Raw genomic sequence first — 23469 nt, forward strand, 5'->3', positions numbered from 1 at the left:
GTAAACTCAGGGGTTGTACCGTATGACTAGAGAATTGCTAACATAGTTCCTATTTTTAGGAAAGGAGAAAAATGTGATCCGGATAACTGCAGGCCTGTTAGTTTGACATCTGTAGTATGCAAAGTCTTGGAAAAAATTTTGAAGGAGAAAGTAGTTAAGGACATTGAGGTCAATGGTAATTGGGACAAAACACAACGTGGTTTTACAAAAGGTAGATCATGCTAAACCAGCCTGATCTTCTTTGAGAAGGTAACAGATTTTTTAGATAAAGGAAATGCAGTGGATCTAATTTACCTTGATTTCTAAGGCATTTGATATGGTTCCACATGGGAATTATTAGCTAAATTGGAAAAGATGGGGATCAATATGAAAATGAAAGGTGGATAAGGAACTGGTTAAAGGGGAGACTACAATGGGTCATACTGAAAGGTGAATTGTCAGGCTGGAGGGAGGTTACTAGTGAGTTCCTCAGGGATCGGTTTTGGGACCAATCTTATTTAATCTTTTTATTACTGACTTTGGCACAAAAAGTGGGAATGTGCTAATAAGTTTGCGGATGACACAAAGCTGGAGGTATTGCTAATACAGAGAAGGACTGGGATATCATACAGGAAGATCTGGATGACCTTGTAAACTGGAGTAATAGTAATAGGATGAAATTTAATAGTGAAAAGTGCAAGGTCATGCATTTAGGGATTAATAACAAGAACTATTGTTATAAGCTGGGGAGGCATCAGTTGGAAGTAACAGAGGAGGAGAAGGACCTCAAAGTATTGGTTGATCACAGGAGGATGATATGAGCCACCAATGTGATATGGCCGTGAAAAAAGCTAATGTGGTCTTGGGATGCATCAGGAGAGTATTTCCAGTAGAGATAAGGAGGTGTTAGTACCGTTATACAAGGCACTGGTGAGACCTCATCTGGAATACTGTGTGCAGTTCTGGTCTCCCATGTTTAAGAAGGATGAATTCAAACTGGAACAGGTTCAGAGAAGGCTACTAGGATGATCCAGGAATGGAAAACCTGTCTTATGAAAGGAGACTCAAAAGAGCTTGGCTTGTTTAGCCTAACCAAAAGAAGGCTGAGGGGAGATATGATTGCTCTTTCTATAAATATATCAGAGGAATAAATACCAGGGAGGGAGAGGAATTATTTAAGCTCAGTACCAATGTGGACACAAGAACAAATGGATATAAACTGGCTGTCAGGAAGTTTAGACTTGAAATTAGGTGAAGGTTTCTAACCATCAGAGGAGTGAAGTTCTGGAACAGCCTCCAAGGGGAGTAGTGGGGGCAAAAGACATATCTGGCTTTCAAGACTAAGCTTGATAAGTTTATGGAGGGGATGGTATAATGGGATAGCCCTAATTTTGGCAATTAATTGAACTTTGACTATTAGCGGTAAATATGCCCAATGGCCTGTGATGGGATGTTAGATGGGGTGGGATCTGAGTTACTACAGAGAATTCTTTCCTGGGTGTCTGGCTGGTGAGTCTTGCCCACATGCTCAGGGCTTAGCTAATCGCCATATATGGAGTCAGGAAGGAATTTTCCTCCAGGGTAGATTGGTAGAGGCCCTAGGGTTTTTTTGCCTTCTTCTGCAGCATGGAGCCCAGGTCACTTGCCAGAGGATTCTCTGCACCTTGAAATCTTTAAACCATGATTTGAGGATTTCAGTGGCTCAGACATAGGTTAGGGGTTTGTTGCAGGAGTGAGTGGGTGAAATTCTGTGGCCTGCATTGTGCAGAAGGTCAAACTAGATGATCATAATGGTCCCTTCTGACTTTAAAGTCTATGACTCTATGACAGTCCTCTGTTTTGACTATTAGAATTGTGGTGTCCATTCTTTTTATTAAGTAAGTGTTGGCATATTTCTAACAGTACTTCGATATGGGATACTAAAATGGAACTTATAGTGGAAGTTTAGATTCTGTCTTCACTATAGAGCCACCACCAACACATCCGTAATAAAGCACAAGTATACACCTAACACGCTTGTTTGGGGGAAAGCTATCAATTTCCTTATGATTACAGCTGTTGTGAAAAATACTCAAAGAGAAATTAAGATAAAGTATTACAGAAACCCTGGAAACTACTCTGTTAAGGGATTGTCGATTTTTTATTAATACTACTTTGTTTTTCCTCTGGCTTTACAGGGCACAATGACTACATGTGTCCTGCTACTAACCAGTGCACCATCGACAAGAACAGGAGAAAGAGCTGTCAGGCCTGCCGGCTGAGAAAGTGCTATGAAGTTGGAATGATGAAAGGTGGTACGTACATAGCGACAAACACATTTTTTAGCACTGATGGCTGCTTAACTGGACAACCAACAGAGTTAAGCAAAGAGGCAACTATTGTTGTTTGCCAAAAACCCCAACCATGACAAAACGAGGGTGATATCCTGGCTGAATCAAAGTCAATGGAAATTTAGCCATTGACTTCAGTGTGGGTAGGATTTCACCCCTAATATTATATAATTCATTTGTTTTCTCACAAGTGGATTTGTCTGGTTGCAGGCTATCGTGAGTGAAATCCAGTCCTAAATGTTGTTTCTTTCTGCAGTATGCCATTCAGCACTCTGTGAAACAAATTGATGGTCTCAGTTCAGTTCCCAGTGGACAGGTATCCATATTGTAAAACCCAGCATCATTATTGCCATCTTGTGGACTGTTTCTGAGGGTAGGACAAGAGTTGTATCGGAACAGATGGTTAATTACCATTTATCTAGGTCAGGTATTAAGCACATCGGTGGGGTAGTTTGGAGAAACTTACAGTACTGCTGCTCCTACTGTACTACTACTGTGGGTTAATAAAGGTTTGCCACCTTCAGAGCTATTATTCCAGCACTCTGCAACAGTACGCAATGCACCTGAATTAATTTCTTTTTCCAGTGTTGAAATATTGAGAACCTGATTCTGATCTCAGATATATTGAGCTAAATCACAAGTAATTATACTGAGATTCTGGAGTTATGCTGGTATGAGAGAAGAATCAGTCTTAGATGTCAACACTGGTTGCTGCACATCCCAAAACTGATTGTACTAGAGATATCTGATGTTTAATGTTTAGAGGAAAAGTTTTATAAATAGATGACACTGCCATCAAATAACCTTTATTGTGCTGTTCTCAGAGCAAAGGTTCTTTCCAAGAGGCCTTTGGGATGTTTTAGTAGTGAGTTTTTTGAGCATTTCCCCAGTGGATGTCTTCTCTCCCTCCTTTAAATTACTGCTCCTTTTAGTTACGAGAAACAGACAGAAGGCAAGGGGAGGGGACAGGCAGAGATAAAAAAAATTTAATCATGACTAATCGCATGATTTATTGCGCTGTTAAACAATAATAGAATGCCACTTATTTAAATATTTTTAGATGTTTTCTACATTTTCAGATATATTTATTCAAATTATAAATAAACAACATAGAATACAACATGTACAGTGCTCATTTTTTATTACAAATATTTGCACTGTAAAAAAAGACATAGTGTTTTTCAAGTCACCTAATACAAGTACTGTCGTCAATCTGTTTATCATAAACGTTGAACTTACAAATGTAGAATGATGTACAAAAGAACCCTGCATTCAAAAATAAAACAGTGTAAAACTTTAGCACCTACAAGTCCACTCAGTCCTACTTCAGCCAATCCCTCAGACAGACAGGAGTGGTTACAATTTGCAGGCGATAATGCTGCCTGCTTCTTGTTTACAATGTCACCTGAAAACGAGAACAGGCATTCGCATGGCCCTGTTGTAGCCAACATCACAAGATATTTACGTGTCAGATGCAGTAAAGATTCATATCTCCCTTCATGCTTCAACCACCATTCCAGAGGACATACGTCCATGCTGATAGTGGGTTCTGCTTGATAACGATCCAAAGCAGAGAGAACCAGTGCATGTTCGTTTTCATCATTTGAGTCAGATGCTATCAGCAGAAGGTTGATTTTCTTTTTTGGTGGTTCGAGTTCTGTGGTTTTCACATTGGAGTGTTCCTCTTTTAAGGCTTCTGAAAGCATGCTCCACACCTCGACCCGCTCAGATTTTGGAAGGCACTTCAGATTCTTAAACCTTGGGTCAAGTACCTGTAGCTATTTTTAGAAATCTCACATTGGTACCTTCTTTGTGTTTTGGCAGATCTGCAGTGAAAGTGTTCTTAAAATTAACATCATCCAAGACTGCTGTAACAAGAAATAAATGGCAGAATGCGGGTAAAACGAAACAGGAGACATACAGTTCTCCCCCTAAGGAGTTCATTCATAAATTTAATTAACAGATTTTTTTTTTAACGAGCATCATCAGCATGGAAGCATGTCCTCTAGAATGGTGGCCAAAACATGAAGAGGCATATGAATGTTTACCATATCTGGCACGTAAATACCTTGCAATGCCAGTTACAAAAGTGCCATGCAAATGCCTGTTCTGACTTTCAGGTGACGTTGTAAATAAGTAGCGGGCAACATTATCTCCCGTAAATGTAAACATATATTTTTGTCTTAGTGATTGGCTGAAGTAGAACTGAGTGAACTTGTAGGCTCTAAAGTTTTATATTGGTTTTGAGTGCAGTTATGTAACCAAAAAAAAAAATCTACATTTGTAAGTTGAGCTTTCACAATAAAGAGATTGCACTACAGTACGTGCATGAGGTGAATTGAAAAATACTATTTCTTTTGTTTATCATTGTTACAGTGCAAATATTTGTAATAAATTTAAAGTGAGCATTGTACACTTTGTATTCTATGTTGTAATAGAAATCAATATAATTGAAAAAGTGGAAAAACATCCAAAAATATTTAATAAATTTAAATTGGTATTCTATTGTTTAACTGTGAAATTAATTTTGAAATGCAGGGAATTATAAAACTGGAGATTAGATGCACCTGATTTAAAATGGAAGGAAGATAGTTTCTGTGTTTTTAATGAAAAATATTTCAAAGTAAGATTTATTTTAAAAATGATTACTAACCTCATTTAAACCTATTTGTAATGGAAGTGTTAGCAATAGTATCTTGCAGAGACTTAAATCTGGATGATGATGTCTTCTGAATGTTCAGACTCATTGGGAGGGTTTCCAGTGCTCATTCTTTATTTTTTCAGGTGAGAGACGTTTGGCTCAGGACTCCAATTTTAGGCTATTCAGAATGTTCCAGCTTTTCTGTCATTATTTCTATCATCTTGGTGATTAGGAGCAGCCAATTACTCCCCTCATGTGGCTTCTAGCTTCATTCTGAAATAGAACTTCGATAATTGTTTCATGGAATGAATGTGTGTGTATTGTGGCTCTCTCTTAATATTCTGGAGCATCTGGCTGGAGTTCATTTCTATCATGAAAAACGTAGTCCTTGCAAAACAAAAGAAAAAAATACAGTAAAGAAATGTTAGGGTTATATATTTAAGCAATTAGAAAATATCACAATTAAGGCTGCAGCTGCTACCTTAACTCTGCCCTCTTGTATATATGCAACATCATAATTTTCAGCTATATGATCATACACTATTTCTCAAATACAAAATATTTGTATCATTTTGTGCTACACCTTACATTTGATATATTTTCATTCGTTTATATTTACATTGCTTTCATTGTCAGAATAATCCAGTACATCTCTATTGAGTTAAGATTTCTTGATATTCTCTTCCCTCTCAGGTATGCATTCTATTAATTTTTTCACCTGTGATGTATTCAACAGCAATGTACATATACTTCTATTTTTAAGCAGCAGTGTAGCCTTAGCATCAGTTCTGGGGATTAAATTTAGGACAAAAAGGAATTGCTACTCTTAAATTTAAATTTGTCCCTGACCACCTCCTAATTCAGGGGTTCTCAAACTTTTTAATAATGTGGACCATCTCTTAATAGAGAGACTTTTTGTTGCCACCATCTTTCCCATTTGCAGTTCCATGGACCTTTCCATGATAGCATAACATCCCTATGTAGCAACTGATATTGAAAAATATTAGAAAAGCAGTTAATGTATTTTAGCTGCCTTTTAACTCACTTTAATAGCTGAAAATAGGAAGAGCCAATGCCCTGTGATCAGCCAATTCTCTGTGAACTGCAAGCAAGGACTGTATGTGAACCACCAGTGGTCTACAGACAGTAATTTGAGAACCTCCAGTTTTAATGCAATCCTGTAGAAACTTCTTAATATCCCTCACCACCAGACTCTATATCTCCTCAGAACCTATGACCATTACCATCAGAAAGTTTCAGTGCCTGACAAGATAACTCCTTGATCCAGAGCTGATAGTTCAAACTACACCCAAGCAACTCTATGGAGACTTTGGTGATCACTTTAGTTCTCATTCTGTGCTTGGACAGCATAGAGGTAATTGAACGAGTTATGTACCTCCATGATGTTCGGTCCTGAGCCAAACTTAGCATGTTACATGGTAGAAAACTTCTGAAGGACAGCCATCATGTTTTAGGTCTTCCGGGAGTGCTTGAAAGCAGCAGAGAAAACTTGAAAATGATTCTTACAAAGAGGTTGGTAAGCATTTGGAGCAGAGGACCATACCACCTTAGGGAGCATTGGTGACTGGCACCTATTCTTTCCTAACTGCTGTCTTTAAGGTGGATTTCAGTGAGGCCAGTGGCTGACATCTTTAACTTAGACATTTCTCTGACAAGCAGCACCTTTGAGCCTTCTTTCTTCAAGGGTAACATGTTCCACATTCTGATATGTAAAACCTGTATTTGTTAGATTAATTTTTATAAGTCTCAAGTCAGGTTGATCTGAAACACAGCACATTTTATGAGTTTCATAATAGTCAGGTGAGAGGTCACTAGCTCATCCAACTCTATGCCGGGGTCCGACACAAAGACATGAGAAACCTGTGATAGGGTTTACCTGCTCCAATAAGGTTGCAAGTGTCCTGTATAGTGCATTGAGTGCAGCTAGTTAGGTTGTGAACTGGTGAGATGTGGCAGTGTGCTTGTGGCAATCAGTGCAGTACCAGAATCAAAGCTGCTCAGACAAATACCTCTTCCGCCATAGTGATATTGGTGGGAAGAATGAAATGTTTTAAGGAGCCAGTCAAGACTCTGACCACTCCTTCCAGTGACATCTTCTTTCTTCCATTCAGTGACATAGCATGAAGCCTTTGAGGTCCTACTGGACTCCTCAGTAATTCATTTGTCCAAGTAACTACAACAGTGAGAAATGCCTTCCTCCAGGTGTCAAACTGTCTGGAGGGGCTCAGGAGCATAAATACCAACCTCCAGGGCAGATTATTAAGAAACAGGGCACAAATCCCAAACTGGTTGTGAATTCTATACTTAGATTCCGCCAACAAAGTATCAAGTACAAACTCCTCAAGCACTCTCACAGCCTTCACATGGAGTCACAGACTGTACCCATGGGTACTTGCTGCCCAGGAAAGCCCGTCTTTGTGATAGATGGTCCCTTACACCAGAAATCACAACAATATTGAGGTTACTCCGAGTTCCAAAGGACCAGTCACTTACCTCAGGTTTATTGCATCTTAGATACTATACCAAAGCCAATGCTTGTAACCAATCCTACCTATTAACTAAGAAAAAGAAATGAGTTTATTTGCAAGGTTAAATATACGCAGAAAATGAGTTCTAGTCTTAAGTTCCAAAGGGTGATAGAAGCTTCTACAATCAGAAAGCTCTATAAGTCCTTTAGGGCTGACCCAGGTCAAGCAATGGGGATCATTTGCTAATGCAAATCTTGCTGTCCCCAAATCCAAGCAGCATAGAGATCCAGCTTATTCTTGTCAGGGTTTTTACTCCCTTCCTCTAGAGTTCATGCTGATGGGATAAGTCAAAATGCAGATCTCCTCTTCAGGGAGGAGAAGTAATCAACAAAGGGAAAGTAATCAACAAAGTATCTATCCTTTGATGTTTCACAATGGCTCATTTGATTTCTGTTGGCCTTCTTGTGGGCAGGACCCAACACCTTCTATAGGAAGCCAGCCTTTACATTAATTTATGCTTCCTTCCTGTTCGGTGAGTTACACAGTTAGAGGTTTATAATGCAAACCATAACCATAAAACATGGCGCATGAATGTTCAATGAAATTAATACATGCAGCAGCTTGCAAGCATTTCATTAAGTCTTAACGCTGAACGCTGGTTCATAACCCTAATACCTATTTTAGCAAAAGAAGGGTAAGACTGACTGGTTTCCAGCTATGCATTTGTCAGTGTTCAGTTGGGGCCTAGAGGCCTTAGCACCCTGGTCTGCCAGCATTACATCAGAATTTGCCAGTAAACAAGTCTCTTTGTCTCCGATGAGTTTTTATGAATCATGCATTTGTCACCTGCAGATTGGACTATTGTAACTCACTGTATCAGGGACCAGAGATGGCCGCATTGCAGCTCAACTTGTGTGGAGTGCAGCATACCACCTCAACAGGAGAAACACCCAAGAACACATTGCACTACCAGTGCTGTTGCACCTCCATTGACTCCCATTTTCTTTCTTGTGTTAGTGCAAGGCTTTGGTCCAAATGGATTCAGTCCTGTTACAACAAAAACCACTGAAGCACCAGTACCCTGTGGCAAATTCAGCTAACAGTGCACAGGACACACATGAGATCTGGAGATAAGGCATTTTTGGTCAAGGGGACTGCCTGTAGAATGACCAATTGTAGAAGATGAGACTGAGTCAATCTGTTTTCAGGACACGCTACATGAGACACCTTTTTGGCAGAAGGTTTCTCACAATAATGGGTCCTTATCCATGAGTAATGCTCCTTGATGCTACAGTAATGCAAATACTAATAGTAACAATAAGAGAGCAGTATGCAGAGCTACTGAACCCAAGAAAAGTAAATGGCAGAGCTCCACTATAGATGACACTATGCAAATCTTAATTATTGTATTCAGTGGAAAAATCTTGAGGTAATGAGTGCCCTGAGACATGCTAAATAAATAAATTAGTAAAGACTTTTCTGCTTGCATATGTAAGGCCATAGTGTCAGCTGATGTAAATGAGCATAGCTTCACTCACTTCAGTAGAGCTTTTCAAAGTCATTCGGCAGAGAAAGTGAAATTCATTTTTAGTTATGGTACATAGTCATACATTTAGGATACCTTACCCCTTCCATCCACAGCAGAATCTCCATGGATATCAATGAGAAGATGCACAAAGATCAAGGGTGTAATCTAGCCTGTATGTAGTAACTAAACTTTAAATTACTATTATGTATTTATTGTCACAATCAGTATCACTCAGTGGGAAAATATGCCTCCCTCTTTGGATCGCCACTGTGTTTACCTATTTTATTTCTTCCTTGTCTTTGTTTTTCTCCTGTTCTCCTGTAGCTCAGTCTCTCCCACGGTTCTGATATGTATAGGCTGTTCTTCTTCTGCCTGCAGTTTGAGGAGGCCATTCAAAGCTGTAGCACAACCTGTGCTAGCCACTCCCCCTTCTTCAGGCTGCTGCCAAATCTTTCTGCCTCTGTGGCAACAATCAAGTGGTGGTTCACTTTGCTCCAGATTTTTTTTGACAGCTTATTATTTTATCCAATTTTTCAGACAGTAGCAAACAGATTTTCTTCTCCCTCTCCTGGTTTGAATATTGAACTGTGGCATGGTCTCATCCACCCAGAGCCAGTACTGCAACACCTCTCTGACAGACTCCTCTCCTTTGCCCCCGCAAGGTGTGGTAAAGCTGTCATGCAAACACAAGCTTAAATCCAAGCATTGTTCTATTTGTGAGGCAGCTTTTACAGGCTCATAGGAGGGCAAATTGGGCCATGCCTGTTCTCAGCCAGCTGACCCTTGCACTACTAAGGCTGGGGGCTGTCGGGCAGGCATGTTGGGTCCCCACCTGCCCCAAGAAGTCACATTCCCACACACAAGAGCCTGATCTGGAGGTGTTGAGCAGAATGGGGAAGAGACTCCTTGGATGAGGAGAACATCAGCCAGCCTGGGGTAAGTTCCAAGGCAGAACAGGCCAGGGGAGGGGGCGAGGGAGAAACCCTTAACAGGTATGTGTCCCCCCCGAGCCCTGAAATGGGTCCCAAATTCCCTTCTTCCCAGTTCAAGTCAGGGAAACTATGGCAATAAAACCGCATTCTGCAGAAAGGGGACATGCAACCCTGAGAGGGAGGACATGAAGGGAGATGTATCTAGAGGACTCAAGATGCTGCATAAAACAAACAGCAAAAAGACCATGTGTTAGCCACAGCTGGGCAGTAATGCCTGCAAAGTGGGCCAAAAGGCTAAAAAATCCAAAAAGAGCAAAAAGGAAAATAAAGGCCACCTACAGAGGAAGGGAAGCTCTCAGATTCAGGCACTGAGGAGGACATGGAACAAATGCAAACAGGATTTTTTCCCTCCTTAAATATTCGAAAGCATATGCAAGAAGGTTGCATTCATGGATTTAAAATAAACACCAAGAAGAGCTACTGGATTTCTTCCACATAAGTAATTATGGGAATGGAGATAGATGCTTCTGTGGTGGCAAAGGTCTACCCATCACTGGACAGATTCCACAAGATATGAAACCTGATATCCATGTTGGTAAAATGTGCAAGGCTGAGCCTAGCTCAGTATCTACAGCTATTGGACCTCTTGGTTTCATGTTCAGGATTCCCATATCAGGTGTGTCAAGGTATTTTTCCCCACTTTGAACTTTAGCGTCCAAAAGTGGAGACCTGCATGTACCCTTCTAAGCTAATGTACCCTGCATGTACCCTTCTAAACTAATGTACCTGCATGTACCCTTCTAAGCTTCTAAGCTACTGTACCTGCATGTACCCTTCTAAGCTTCTAAGCTAATGTACCTGCATGTACCCTTCTAAGCTTCTAAGCTAATGTACCCTGCATGTACCCTTCTAAGCTAATGTACCTGCATGTACCCTTCTAAGCTTCTAAGCTAATGTACCTGCATGTACCCTTCTAAGCTTCTAAGCTAATGTACCCTGCATGTACCTTCTAAGCTAATATCTTTTCCATCTTTAATGTTTATAATTCTCTGTTAGACTCCTAGGGAGTCTGGTTCCTCTTAGCCCAGTAAGCGAACAGTGAACAACAAAACAAACAGCACAAACAAAGACTTCCCTCCACCAAGATTTGAAAGTATCTTGTTCCCCCCATTTAGTCCTCGGTCAGGTGTCAGCCAGGTTTCACTGAGCTTCTTAACCCTTAACAGGTAAAAGAGACATTAACTCTTAACCATCTGTTTATGACACACCCCCCAAATCTCAGACAGTGTGGAACCACACTGGTGGTGATTTCTTTCCTAGAACTTTAGAATAATAAACAGATTAATAAAACACATGCACCTTTACATATTCTGCTAATTATGTAAACTACAAGATTTTCCACACTTCAAGGACAATTTTTAACCAGTTGATTCTGGGAAACTTTCATGGGATAGTCCATCAGCTACTTTGTTAGAAAGCTCCTGAAATGTGCTGAATTTCAAAATCAAAATCTTGGAGAGCTAAACTCCATCAAAGAAGTTTTTTTGTTGTTTCCCTTGGCAGTATGAAGCCATTTTAGCGCAGCATGGTCAGTTTGTAGCTGGAACTGCTGTCCCCAAACGTATGGGCATAGCTTTTCCAGGGCATACACAATGGCGTAGCATTCTTTTTCACTGATTGACCAGTGGCTTTCCCTCTTCAGACAGTTTTTTGCTGAGAAACACGACAGGATGGAAGTTTTGATCCGGTCCTTCCTGCATTAAAACTGCTCCCACACCACGCTCAGATGCATTTGTGGTTACTAGGAATGGTTTGTCAAAGTCTGGGGCCCTTAGCACAGGGTCAGACATGAGTGTCGCCTTAAGCTGGGTAAAGGCCTTCTGACACCATCATCAGTCCACTTAACTGCATTCGCTGGGTCTTTTTGGTCAGGTCTGTTAGTGGGGCAGTGATTTGGCTGTAGTGTGGTACAAATCGCCTGTAATACCCGGCCAAGCCTAAGAAGGATTGGACCTGTTTCTTTGACCTTGGGACAGGCCACTTTTGGATAGCATCCACCTTGGCCTGTAGGGGGTTTATTGTCCTTGACCCACCTGGTGTCCCAGGTAAGTCACTCTGTTTTGGCCTATTTGACACTTTTTAGCCTTAACAGTTAGTCCTGCCTGCCTGATGCGCTCAAAGACTTTTTCCAGGTGTTCTAGGTGTTCTGCCCATGAATCAGAAAAAATGGCCACATCATCGAGGTAGGCAACTGCATATTCTCCCAATCCTGCTAGGAGACCATCTACAAGTCTTTGGAAGGTGGCGGGTGCATTTCGCAGCCCGAAAGGAAGCACATTAAATTCATACACCCCTGCATGGGTGATGAAGGCTGACCTTTCTTTGGCAGGTTCATCTAGCGGTACTTGCCAGTACCCCTTGGTTAAGTCTATGTAGAGATGAACTGGGCATGTCCCAATTTCTCCAATAGCTCATTGGTGCGTGGCATTGGATAGTTGTCTGGACGAGTTACAGCATTTAGCTTATGGTAGTCCACGCAAAAGCGTATTTCCCCATCTGGTTTGGGTACCAGAACCACTGGAGATGCCCATGCACTGGTAGAGGAGCGGATTATACCCATCTGTAGCATGTTTTGGATCTCCCGTTCTATAGCAGCTTGGGCATGAGAGAGACACCCGGTAGGGTGGGGTTCTAATTGGGTGAGCATTACCTGTGTCAATGGAGTGGTATGCCCGTTCAGTCCATCCTGGGTGGCTGAGAACAATGGGGTGAAGCTAGTGCACAGCTTCTTGATCTGTTGCCGCTGCAGACGTTCCAAGGTTGTGGAGAGGGTCACCTCTTCCATGCCACCATCACTTTTTCCTTCGTAGTAGACACCTTCAGGCCACTCAGCGTCATCTTCTCCCTGGGCTTTAAACTGACAAACCTTTAAGTCTCTGGAATAAAAGGCTTGAGAGAATTAACATGGTACACTTTAGGCTTTAGGGTGGAGGTGGGAAATGCTATGAGATAGTTAACAGCTCCCAGGTGCTCTTGGACCGGTGAATGGCCCTTCCCATGACGCTTCCATCTTATGGGCCTGTTGCGCCTTCAAGACCATAACCTGGTCTCCTACCTTGAAGGAACGCGCTCTCTGGTATGTTTATCATACCAGGCCTTTTGCTCTTCTGAGCATCCTTTAGGTTTTCTTTAGCAAGGGCTAAAGAGTGTCGGAGGGTGCTTTGTAGGTTGATTACAAAGTCTAGAATGTTAGTTCCTGGAGAAGGTGTAAACCCCTCCCATTGCTGCTTCACCAACTGTAATGGCCCCTTAACCTCGTGGCCATACACAAGTTCAAATGGTGAAAACCCTAAACTGGGATGTGGTACAGCCCTGTAGGAGGCAAAAAGCAACTGCTGCAACACTAGGTCCCAATCATTGGAGTGTTCATTTACGAATTTACATATCATGGCCCCCAAAGTTCCATTAAACCTCTCCACCAGGCCATTGGTTTGATGGTGGTAAGGGGTGGCAACCAAGTGATTCACCCCATGAGCTTCCCACAGATCTTTCATGGTCCCTGCCAGGAAATTAGTTCCTGAATCTGTAAGGATGTCGGAGGGCCAACCTACCCTGGCAAAAATGTCTGTTAAGGCCTGGCACACAGTTTTAGCCCTGGTGTTGCTTAGAGCTACTGCTTCCGGCCATCGGGTAGCAAAGTCCAAAAGTCAGTATGTACTGCTTTCCTCTGGGGGTCTTTTTTGGGAAGGACCCAGAATATCCACAGCTATTCGCTGAAATGGGACCTCAATTATGGGAGTGGCTGGAGAGGGGCTTTGACCTGGTCTTGGGCTTTCCCAACTCTTTGGCACACCTCACAAGACGGACATACTTGGTAACATCCTTGCCCATCCCCTCCCAGTGGAAGGACTTCCCCACCTGTCTTTGGTTCTGTTCACCCCAGAATGGCCACTGGGATGATCATGGGCTAAGCTTAAGAGCTTTCCCCAGTACTTAGTTGGAACCACCAACTGTTTTTGAGGATGCCAGTCTTCCTGGTGTCCACCAAAAGAGTCTCCTTGTATAAAAGTCCTTGTTCTACAACAAACCAGGATTGGTTAGAAGAGCTGAGAGGCGGTGGGGTGCTCCGTGCCGCCGCCCAAGCTTTTTGAAGGCTGTCATCTGCTTCCTGCTCAGTCTGGAACTGTTCCCTTGAGGCTGGAGACACCAGTTTCTCCTTAGACTGTGGACTTGGGCTTGGTCCCTCTGGAAGTGATGTAGGTGATGGGGTTGTTTTCGTTGATGGTGAACCGCTCTCCGCTGGTGCACTATGCGATATTTCAGGCTCTGGCTGAGCCTCTTGGGTAGGGTTGTCTGCTGCTTTTGCCAGTTCAGGCACACTGGTGCCCTCTGGCGTTGGGGTTGGAGATGGGTTTGCAAGCGCTGGCGTCAGTGCTGGCAATGGTTCTGGTGCTGGTTGCTTTCCAGTTCCGGTTCTGGGACTGGATGCACTGTGGCTGTTGCAGTCGTTGGCAGGGGATCCGGGTCCATCACCTCTGTTTGGGTCTCTGGTAACACAGACAGGGCCCTTGTGGACGGCTCAGGAACAGGATGGGTCTGGAAGTTGCCTGGCCTGGCTGCGTGTAACCATTCCCACCCTCTTGGCCACTTTACCTGGTTGGCCAAGTCTTCCCCCAGTAGCATGGGGATGGATAATTGTCATAGACTGCAAAAGTCCACATTCCTGACCAGCCTTTGTACTGGACAGGCAGTTCAGCTATAGGCAAGTCTACAGATTTTGACATGAAGGGGGTAAATTGTCACTTGGGCCTCTGAGTTGATGAATTTGGGGTCCACTAAGGATTGGTGGATAGCTGACACTTGTGCCTCCGTGTCTCTCCACGCGATAAACTTCTTTCCGCCCAATCTCAAGGTCTCCTTCGCTCTGAGGGTATTTGAGAGGCATCTGGGCCTGGGGATCTTTGGTGTGATGGTGGTGTAATGAACTGCACTCGGTTGGGGTTCTTGGGCAGTTGGCCTTTATATGTCCCAGTTCATTACATTTAAAGCATCGCCCAGCTGACTGGTCACTGGGCTGAGGTGGGTTGCTGGAGGACTGGTGAGGTGGGACAATAGGGTGTCTGGGGCTTTCCTTGGGTTGTAGGTGGGGTCTTGGGTTGCCCTCGGTGATAGGGTTTATTTTTAGTTTGCCCCTGTGATATTTGCTCCCTTGCTAGTAGCTTTTTCTTTTCTGCCACTTCCACCCATCTGGCTCCAATCTCCCCCGCCTCAGTTACAGTTTTGGCTTCCCATCTAGGATGTACCTTTCTATTTCCTCAGGAACACACCCTCTAAGAACTGCTCCATTTGCATTAGGAGGGACAGCTCTAGCAGAGATTAACATTTGCTCCTGATATCCAGGCATCCCAATTCTTTCCAATGTGGTAGGCGTGTCGGGTAAATGACACATCTGGTTTCCACCTTAGGGCTCTGAACCGCCGACGGGCATGCTCAGGTGTTAACCCCATTCTGATTCTGGCCTTGGTTTGAAAAAGTTTATAATCGTTCATGTGTTCCTTAGGCATTTCAGCCGCCACCTCTGCTAAGGGTCCACTGAGCTGTGGCCTCAGCTCTATCATGTACTGGTCTGCAGAGATGTTGTACCCATGGCAGGTTCTTTCAAAATTTTCTAAGAAGGCCTCAGTGTCATCACCTGCCTTGTAGGTGGGAAATTTCCTGGGATGGGGAACAGTACCTGGAGAAGGGTTGTTAGGGTTGGCTGTGTCATTCTGTTTAGCCTTTTCTAATTCCAGGGCCTGCTGGTGGGCCTTCCTCTGGAGCTCCAGTGCCCTCTGGTGGTCAGCCTCTTTGGCTTTTTCTTCTCTTTCTCTCTCTCTTTCTTTCATCTTCATCATTTCTATAGCTCTCCTGTGATCAGCTTCCTTGGCTCTCTCCTCTGCGTCCAGCCTAGTCAGCTCCTGTCTAGTTGCTTTTTTGGTACTCATTTTTCTGCTTTCTTGTGCTGGCCACACTCCTCTGCAACTCACTGACTCAGGCTGTTTCCTCAGGTCCGCTTGGTTAACAGAGATTTTTTAACTAGCTGTACCCGAGAGAGGTAGAAAGAAAAAAAAAACAATTCACTTGTAAATGCCTTTTGCTGGTGGTCTGCTGGCTCACAGCTCGAGCCTCCTTTTACAAAGACCCTGGTTAAAAAACTTAACACCTCTGACTTCCGAACAGCCAGAAAAGAGAGGGGGAAAAAAAAACTCACTGGCTTTGGTTCTTAAAAACAATCCCCTCTAGCCTGCTTTCAAGCAGCCAGAAAGGAGAGAAAAAAAAATCCTACTGGCTTTTGGTCCTAGAAATCCCAACCACTGCACACCATGTCAAGGTATTTTTCCCCACTTTGAACTTTAGCGTCCAAAAGTGGGGACCTGCATGTACCCCCCTAAGCTTAATTCCTAGCTTAGATCTGATAGCGCTGCCACCAGCCAAAATATAGTGTTTGGCACACTTTCTGTTCCCCCAAAACCTTCCCTGGGGTCTTAAAACAAGGAGAAATAAATCATCCCCCCTCCTTTCCCCCTCCCAGACTTCCCCACCCCCCCAGGTTACCCTGAGAGGCTACACTGATCCAAACTCCTTGGGTCTTAAAACAGAGAGGAATTAACCTTCCACCCCTCCCCTCCCCACCAATCCCTAGTTAGTTCAGACCCAATCCCCTTGGGTCTTAAACAAGGAAGAAAATCAATTAGATTCTTAAAAAAGAAAGCTTTTAGTTAAAGAAAGAAAAAGTAAAAATTATCTCTGTAAAATCAAGATGGAAAATGTTTACAGGGTATTCAGCTCATATAGACTAGAGGGACTTCCCTCTCCAGCCTGAGATTCAAATTACAGCAAACAGAAGTAAAAATCCTTCCAGCAAAATACACATTCACAAATTAAGAAAACAGACATAAGACTAATCTGCCTTTTCTAGCTAGTACTTACTATTTTGAACATGAGAGACTGTTTCAGAAAGATTGGAGAAACCTGGGGTGCACGTCTGGTCCCTCTTAGCCCCAAGAGCGAACAGTGAACAAAACAAACAGCACAAACAAAGACTTCCCTCCACCAAGATTTGAAAGTATCTTGTCCCCCCATTAGTCCTCTGGTCAGGTGTCAGCCAGGTTCACTGAGCTTCTTAACCCTTTACAGGTAAAAGAGACATTAACCCTTAACCATCTGTTTATGACAAGGTGCCTCCATGCCTTTCTCATAAAACTGTGGAACAATTCACCAGAACACATGCAAGATCAGGTACTGATTCTGAACAAGATGCTGAACTCTTATGTGCTGGACAGTCCTACAAATGTCTGCAAGGGTCTTCCCATGTGCCTTTTAGATCCATGCACACACAACTGATGCCAACTTGACAGGATGGGGAGTGCATCTGGGGCACAGGAGAGTTGAATGTACTTGGATTCCCAGGGAAAGGAACCAGAGAATAAACCTGCTGGAGATCAGAATTGTCAGTCTTGCCCTATGGAAATTCCAGAACTATCTGGAGGGTGACTATGTTCTGGTTCAGCTGACAATGGATCACTGTGGTATATATCAACAACCAATGGGGATCAAGGAGTGAATTTCTTCCCAAAGAAGTGATGGAGGTAATGGAATGGAAACTTCCTTCTATTAGTGCAGTACACATAAAAGGAGAGCTGAACCAAAAAGCAAACTGGCTCAGCAGATTCACAGTCAGCAATTCAGAATGGTGCCTGAATCAGGAAGTCTTCACCCTGATATCACAGTACTTCACCAAGGAAGCAGATCCCAAATTACTGGGGACAGATGCCTTTTCACATAGATGGCCACAAGTCCTGGCACAGTTGTTCCCACCCTTCTATTTCTAGGAAAGGAGATCCAGAAGATAAGATGAGAAGAAGCAAAGGTGATAGTAATAGCTCTGCACTGACTAAGGAGATCACGGTTTGCTGACCTGATAGAGCTGAAAATCGTACTGGTGTGGCATCTATCAGTGAGACCAGATGTCCATTACCAAGGCCTATTCCTCCTTCCAGATCCAGACTGCCTTCAAATGAGAACCTGACTATTGAGAGGGAAGCATTAGTTCTAGCAGAGCTCTCTTTCAAAGTGATTGGAACTCTCCTTTCCTCAATGAGCTTCAGCACTAAAGGCCTACTTCTCCACCTGACAAGGTTTAGTTTGTGGTGTCGAACACAATGAAAATCCCAAGGATCCTGGTTTCCCAGTTACCATGGGCTTTCTTTAGGAAGATGTAAACTAGGGACTTCAGTCCAACTCTATAAGGTACAAGATGTCAGCATAAGTAGCGTTGTATTCGCAGGATCCTCTGATTCCTTGACAGATATCCAGATTTGTCAGAGCAGTTAGTCTGGTTAAGCCTGTGGTCAGAACAATCTTTCCTAAGTGGGATCTGCCACTGGCATTGAAAGGTCTAACCACACACCCTTCTGAGCTACTGACTTCAGTATCTCCATTCTACCTATCCATCCAAACCTGTTTTCTGGTTGCAGTCGTGTCTACTAGGAGAGTGTTTTTGTTTTTGTTTTTTTAAACTGGCAGATTTATCTGTACTGAAACTCTACTGTATATCCATGGTGACAAAGTGGTGTTAAGAACCCAAAAATTATTCTTGACTAGAATGAATTTCTTTCCATGCCTCACAGGAGATTGTCCTCCCTTCATCCTGTCCAAAACCACAGCACCTGACAGAAAAGCTGTGGCACACCTTAGATGTTTGAAGATTGCTGGAGATCTTTGTCAAGGATATTAAATCAACAAAAAGCTCCTTGTTTGTCTCCTTTTATCTGAATTGCAGGGGCTCAGGGTATCCAAGCTATTACTAGCTAAAATGGATCAAGCTATGTATGCATCTACAATGCAAGGAGTCATGTGCTTCTGTTCCAGATGGCATCAAGGCACACTCCACAAGATATATCGTGACTTCATGAGCAGAAAGAGCTTGCTTCCATTGCAGAGACCTTCAGGACAACAATGTCATCAATTAACACCTTTATCTGATGCTATAAGGTTGACTTTCTGTTCTCTGCGGAAGTACCTTTTGGCAGGAAAACACTGCAACTGGAGGTCCAGTAATTATAATGCCATTTTGGGCAATTAACTTGGTTGTAGGTCTTCCCTATCTCACTCTGCTTTTCTTATGACTCCTTATTTCTGTTCACAGCTTGCTACTTTCCATACATATTAGAATTGTGGGAGATGCTGAGCTGCAGAATGGTAAATTTCTTATCTGATGATTTCCTTTCTGCTAGTAGTGTCTTTCACAATGCTACCTTCTGTGGTTGGCTTCCTAACCAAGGGACCACATTTAATTTTTATATGTCTGGTTGGCCATATCCTACTATACATAGTTTACAGGTTGGTAATGAAGTTATTGTTACTAATCGTATTCTATAATTTTTTTTACACAGCTTTGGAATGAATCTTCTGTCAGCAGGCTACAGAAGGAGGCATAGCTATCATGGGCTGTACTATAGTTCTGAACTGCCTGGAAATTACAGACAGAAGGGGAATAACCCATACATTTCAGAATTGTGGGAGATGTTGCTAGCAGAAAGGAAAGTATCAGGTAAGAATCTTACCTTCTTTCCTTTCCTGCAGCAGTTTCCAGTTCTGACACACTGAGCTTGTCCTCCACTCCATCCCCATTCCATCTGTTAAAATGATCAGCTTTGCAATACTTAGTATTGACATTAAAGTGTTGTCATCATTTTAGTTAACATTCCAGTTGGGGTTTTGGAGTCATCCTATGGAGTTTTGGAGTTTTTCAGATAACAGGGTTCTTCTTTCTGTAGGGTAATAGAATTTCTTAGTTTCCCATGGGTTTCTGATACTCCTTGCTTTGTCACTAGTGAGTAAAGCAGATCATCGTAAATTCATGATAATAAAAACTTTAATTTACATCCAGTTCTGGCCTAGGGAAACCTCCAATACAGATGCAAAAAGCCACTCTTCTCTGGTATCCTTTCAGTTACTGTGGGACCAAGTACCCACTTGAATCCAGATAGGCTAATTCTGGTCTTTCAGTCTCATCTAGCTAGGCTGGAATGCTCAGGCAGGACAAAAAGTTGAAACCACAGAACAGAATAAACATTCTTGGAAGGTCCTATCTTTTTTTTCTTGTGAGGAACTTCCAAACCCTTTGATTTTTGTCTTTTGTGGAGGGGAGCTGCGCTTTGTTTTTTCATAGTGTAGGTTCATGAGCTGTTAGAAGACCAAACAAAAAAGCCAGGTAGTTATTAGAAGCATTTTCATAAACAAGGGTAAGCAAATGTTTAATGCAACAACTGGAAAAGTTCCAAACGTTCTAGTTTGTCATGCAATTATCTTCTAGTGCAGCAATTTATTAAAAATAGAAACTGGTGAATAAGAAGAAAGCAACTTAGCTATGAAACTGTTTGTGTTGTGTCTGAAGTGACTCTATAACATTTACTAGACACGCTGTTCTGTTCTCATGCAAATTGGTACAGGTGGTGGGAACTAATACAAATATGAATAATTGCTTATTTTAAAGCAATAATTGATTAAAATGATGCAGACAAAGTATTCTTAAAACAATTTTTTCTTAGTGTTGTTTATAATAGCCACTTGGAAGGAAACTGGAGCTGAAATCTGACTCTTTATTGAAATTTCTATTCACCCACTGTTCCCACATGCAGAGTGGATGATTTTTGTAGTATCATCCGAAAGTTTAATCTGTTCCCCAAACCGAGCAAAGGGTAGATCGTATTGAACCTTGATTCTTAGCTGCACATGGGCTTGTTTATTATTTGAAAATGCCACTTGGTAGTATGCAATGGCTGCTAGGCTGTTACTAGGGATGTAAGAATATTCGTTGTGCAGTTTTTCTTGGTTTACACATTTACATTTGTTTAAGATTGTATGGACTAAGGATATTTGGATATTTATTTATCTTTGCTTATCTATTTATGTCTGACATTTCTTGGCAAGAGGTATGTTAATGAGGCAACCTTAACATAGGTAACATTATAGGTATTTATCTGCTAATTTCCTTTAAAAACAGGGTCATGGCAAATTTTAGGATCTCTGTGGGATCACCAACTCCCTCACCAACTTCTCCATACAATGAGAACTTTATGGGACTGTAGGTTCTCTGTTTATCTGTAGCTTGCACTGTCCTATGGAGTTTTGGAATTCTACAGATAACTGGCTTCTTTTTCCTGCAGAGCTTTAGAATTCCTTAGTTTCCCTGCATTTGACTCTCCTTGCTTTGTCATTAGTGAGTAAAACAGATCATCCCAAATTCATGCTAACAAAAACTCATATCATCCAGGGCCAGATTTAGTGGCAGATAACCCATTACCGGGGCACTTGAGGGGGCACCAGGCTCAGGATGCTGTTTTTGTTGTTAGCAACAAAAGGGAAAATAGAATGTTTGAAGTAAAATGTATCAGGTATCCCGTATGTGGATTAATTTTTCATTAACCTCCTAGAATGTTCTAGACCTTTGTAGAATCTCGAGGAACCTTCCAGACTTTCTGAGAACTACATTTTCCTTGAACTTCCTACAATGTTGTCATCCATGTCCTCACGGGTACATAAGGGGCAGGGTGTCACCATCAGTCAGTGAGATATAAGAATGCAGTGAAGTGAGAGCCCAGCTGCAATATTGTGAACTTTGTTTTATTGTGTAATTGTAAGCGACCTTTTGATTTAAAGGATTGCGGTTAAGATTCTAAGGCTGTCACCTATTGTAACGCTATTTAATACTGGTCCACCCAATGGTGGTACAATTTCTTGATATTAGTACATTTCAGTTATTCTTAAAATTAAAAAGTTTCTGTAAACCTAGAGGCAATGATTTTTTTATTTGCTTACATATGACATGAATAAATGTAGATTTACAGATCCTAGCATGCAGATTGATCATCTTATATGATGGAAATAAATCACGCATGCAAATTGTGCATCAAAGTCATGAAATGGGCTACAAATGCAATACAAAATAAGGCATTCAAAAGTTAAACAAATAGAGGGGCAGCACCAAAGATGCTCTTTGCCTGGGGCACAATTTGCTCTAGGACCAGCCCTGATGCCATCCTACACCATCATATATTCGTTCTCTCTCCCACTGTATGCATATGAAAGGTTATAACTATGGAATACATTTCTTAATTCTCCAACCGTGTGGCTGAGAGAAGAATTATGAAAAAGTGCTTATCGTGAACTTTTTTACTGCTTCAGTTGCATTCTGCCTACTAATCAATCTTCCCTGAGATTTATCCTAGTATTTCAAACCAATCAATATTGAAACAGCTATTGCTAAGGAAAACACTGTGTCAACTTTTATTTTTTTCTTTCACCTCGCCCCAGAACTAAAATTACTTGGATGCAGGAATTACCAGACTGTCTCAGAAATGTTATATTAACTTCTGGACCAGTGTTTCATAAAACACAAAGTTGTGAGTGATTAGTTTTTTGTTGTATTTTTTTAGCATTGCATTGGAGAGCTGGGATTACACAATTTCCAATTGTATACAGAGTTCAGTTCTTCTATTGCCAGTCATGCAGTACTTAATTTATGCCAGGGCTGAGCTCCGGTACCTTTCTAGGCATGGCAACTCATAGCCCTGGCATCTCTGGGCTTGCCACAGCAGTTATGAAAGTTAAAAAATGCTTGAGCCCTGGCACCTATTTCATTACAAATTAAGAACTGCAGTCATATTCGACTGTATAATCAAAACACCCTGATTTATAGGGAAGCTTATGTCAGTTTTGGAAGTTTCTAAAACATATTAGTTACAATTTTCTGTCTGCCACTGAAGCTGGTAAAATTGGACTTGTATCCATAAGGGAACCTGACTTTTCTGTGGCATGTGGTTTAACCAAATACGTTATAGTATATGATAGTATAAAGTATTGGACGCTTGTTTGTGGTGTCACCATTGTGATATTGATGTAAAGCAGACATGGAGCTGGATGTCATCTGGCTGTTGATGTCACTTAAATGTGTGTTTATCTTGCAATTTCCCCTGAGTGACTTGATATTATAAATAAGATGTCAAGTAGATGGGGGAGGAGGTTGAATCTCGTGTGACTCCATGTATAAGGGCATTTCAGGCAGTGGAGCAGTTTCCTTTTATGATTATCTGCATTTGGTCTGATGATTGATATCAGATGCAACAGGGAGATCCAGAGGAATGAACATGGATGGTAAGCCCCTTGTCCACGGACAAGAGGAAGTCATCTCTCAGTGCATCTGGCGCTGTTTCAGTTTCATGCCCTGGCATGAAACCTGTGAGGATCCACAAATGAGATTCAGGGTCTTCTGGCTCCTGAGCAGTTGCTGTGACCACACTGCCACCTGAAAGTTCTGTCGAAGCAGGAAACAGCCTTTGAGCCCTATGGGATCAAGCACAACTGGATGTCCCACCCCTGGAGGCCCTGACTGGCGCTGCCTATTGCATTCCCTGATTTGTCCCAGGTATGCTATTTAAGGCCCAGGGAATACACCTGGAGGCTGTTTGCACAAGTAGGCAGATCTCCAGCTTGCTACTACAATAGATGCTGTTGCCTGTCCCTGATA

The 23469-nt window shown here is 42.2% G+C and overlaps 1 protein-coding gene across 1 annotated transcript in view; it reads left to right on the forward strand.

Moving 5' to 3' along the window:
- Positions 1–23469, forward strand: part of ESR1 (estrogen receptor 1) — a 184708-nt gene that overhangs the window by 71912 nt on the left and 89327 nt on the right. The window contains exon 3 of the mRNA XM_075064048.1: positions 2157–2273. Coding sequence (XP_074920149.1) covers positions 2157–2273 — 117 coding nt within the window. The remainder of the gene's footprint in view (positions 1–2156; positions 2274–23469) is intronic.

This window comes from Chelonoidis abingdonii, chromosome 3, assembly GCF_003597395.2.
Source record: "Chelonoidis abingdonii isolate Lonesome George chromosome 3, CheloAbing_2.0, whole genome shotgun sequence".
Classification (NCBI taxonomy): domain Eukaryota; kingdom Metazoa; phylum Chordata; order Testudines; family Testudinidae; genus Chelonoidis; species Chelonoidis abingdonii.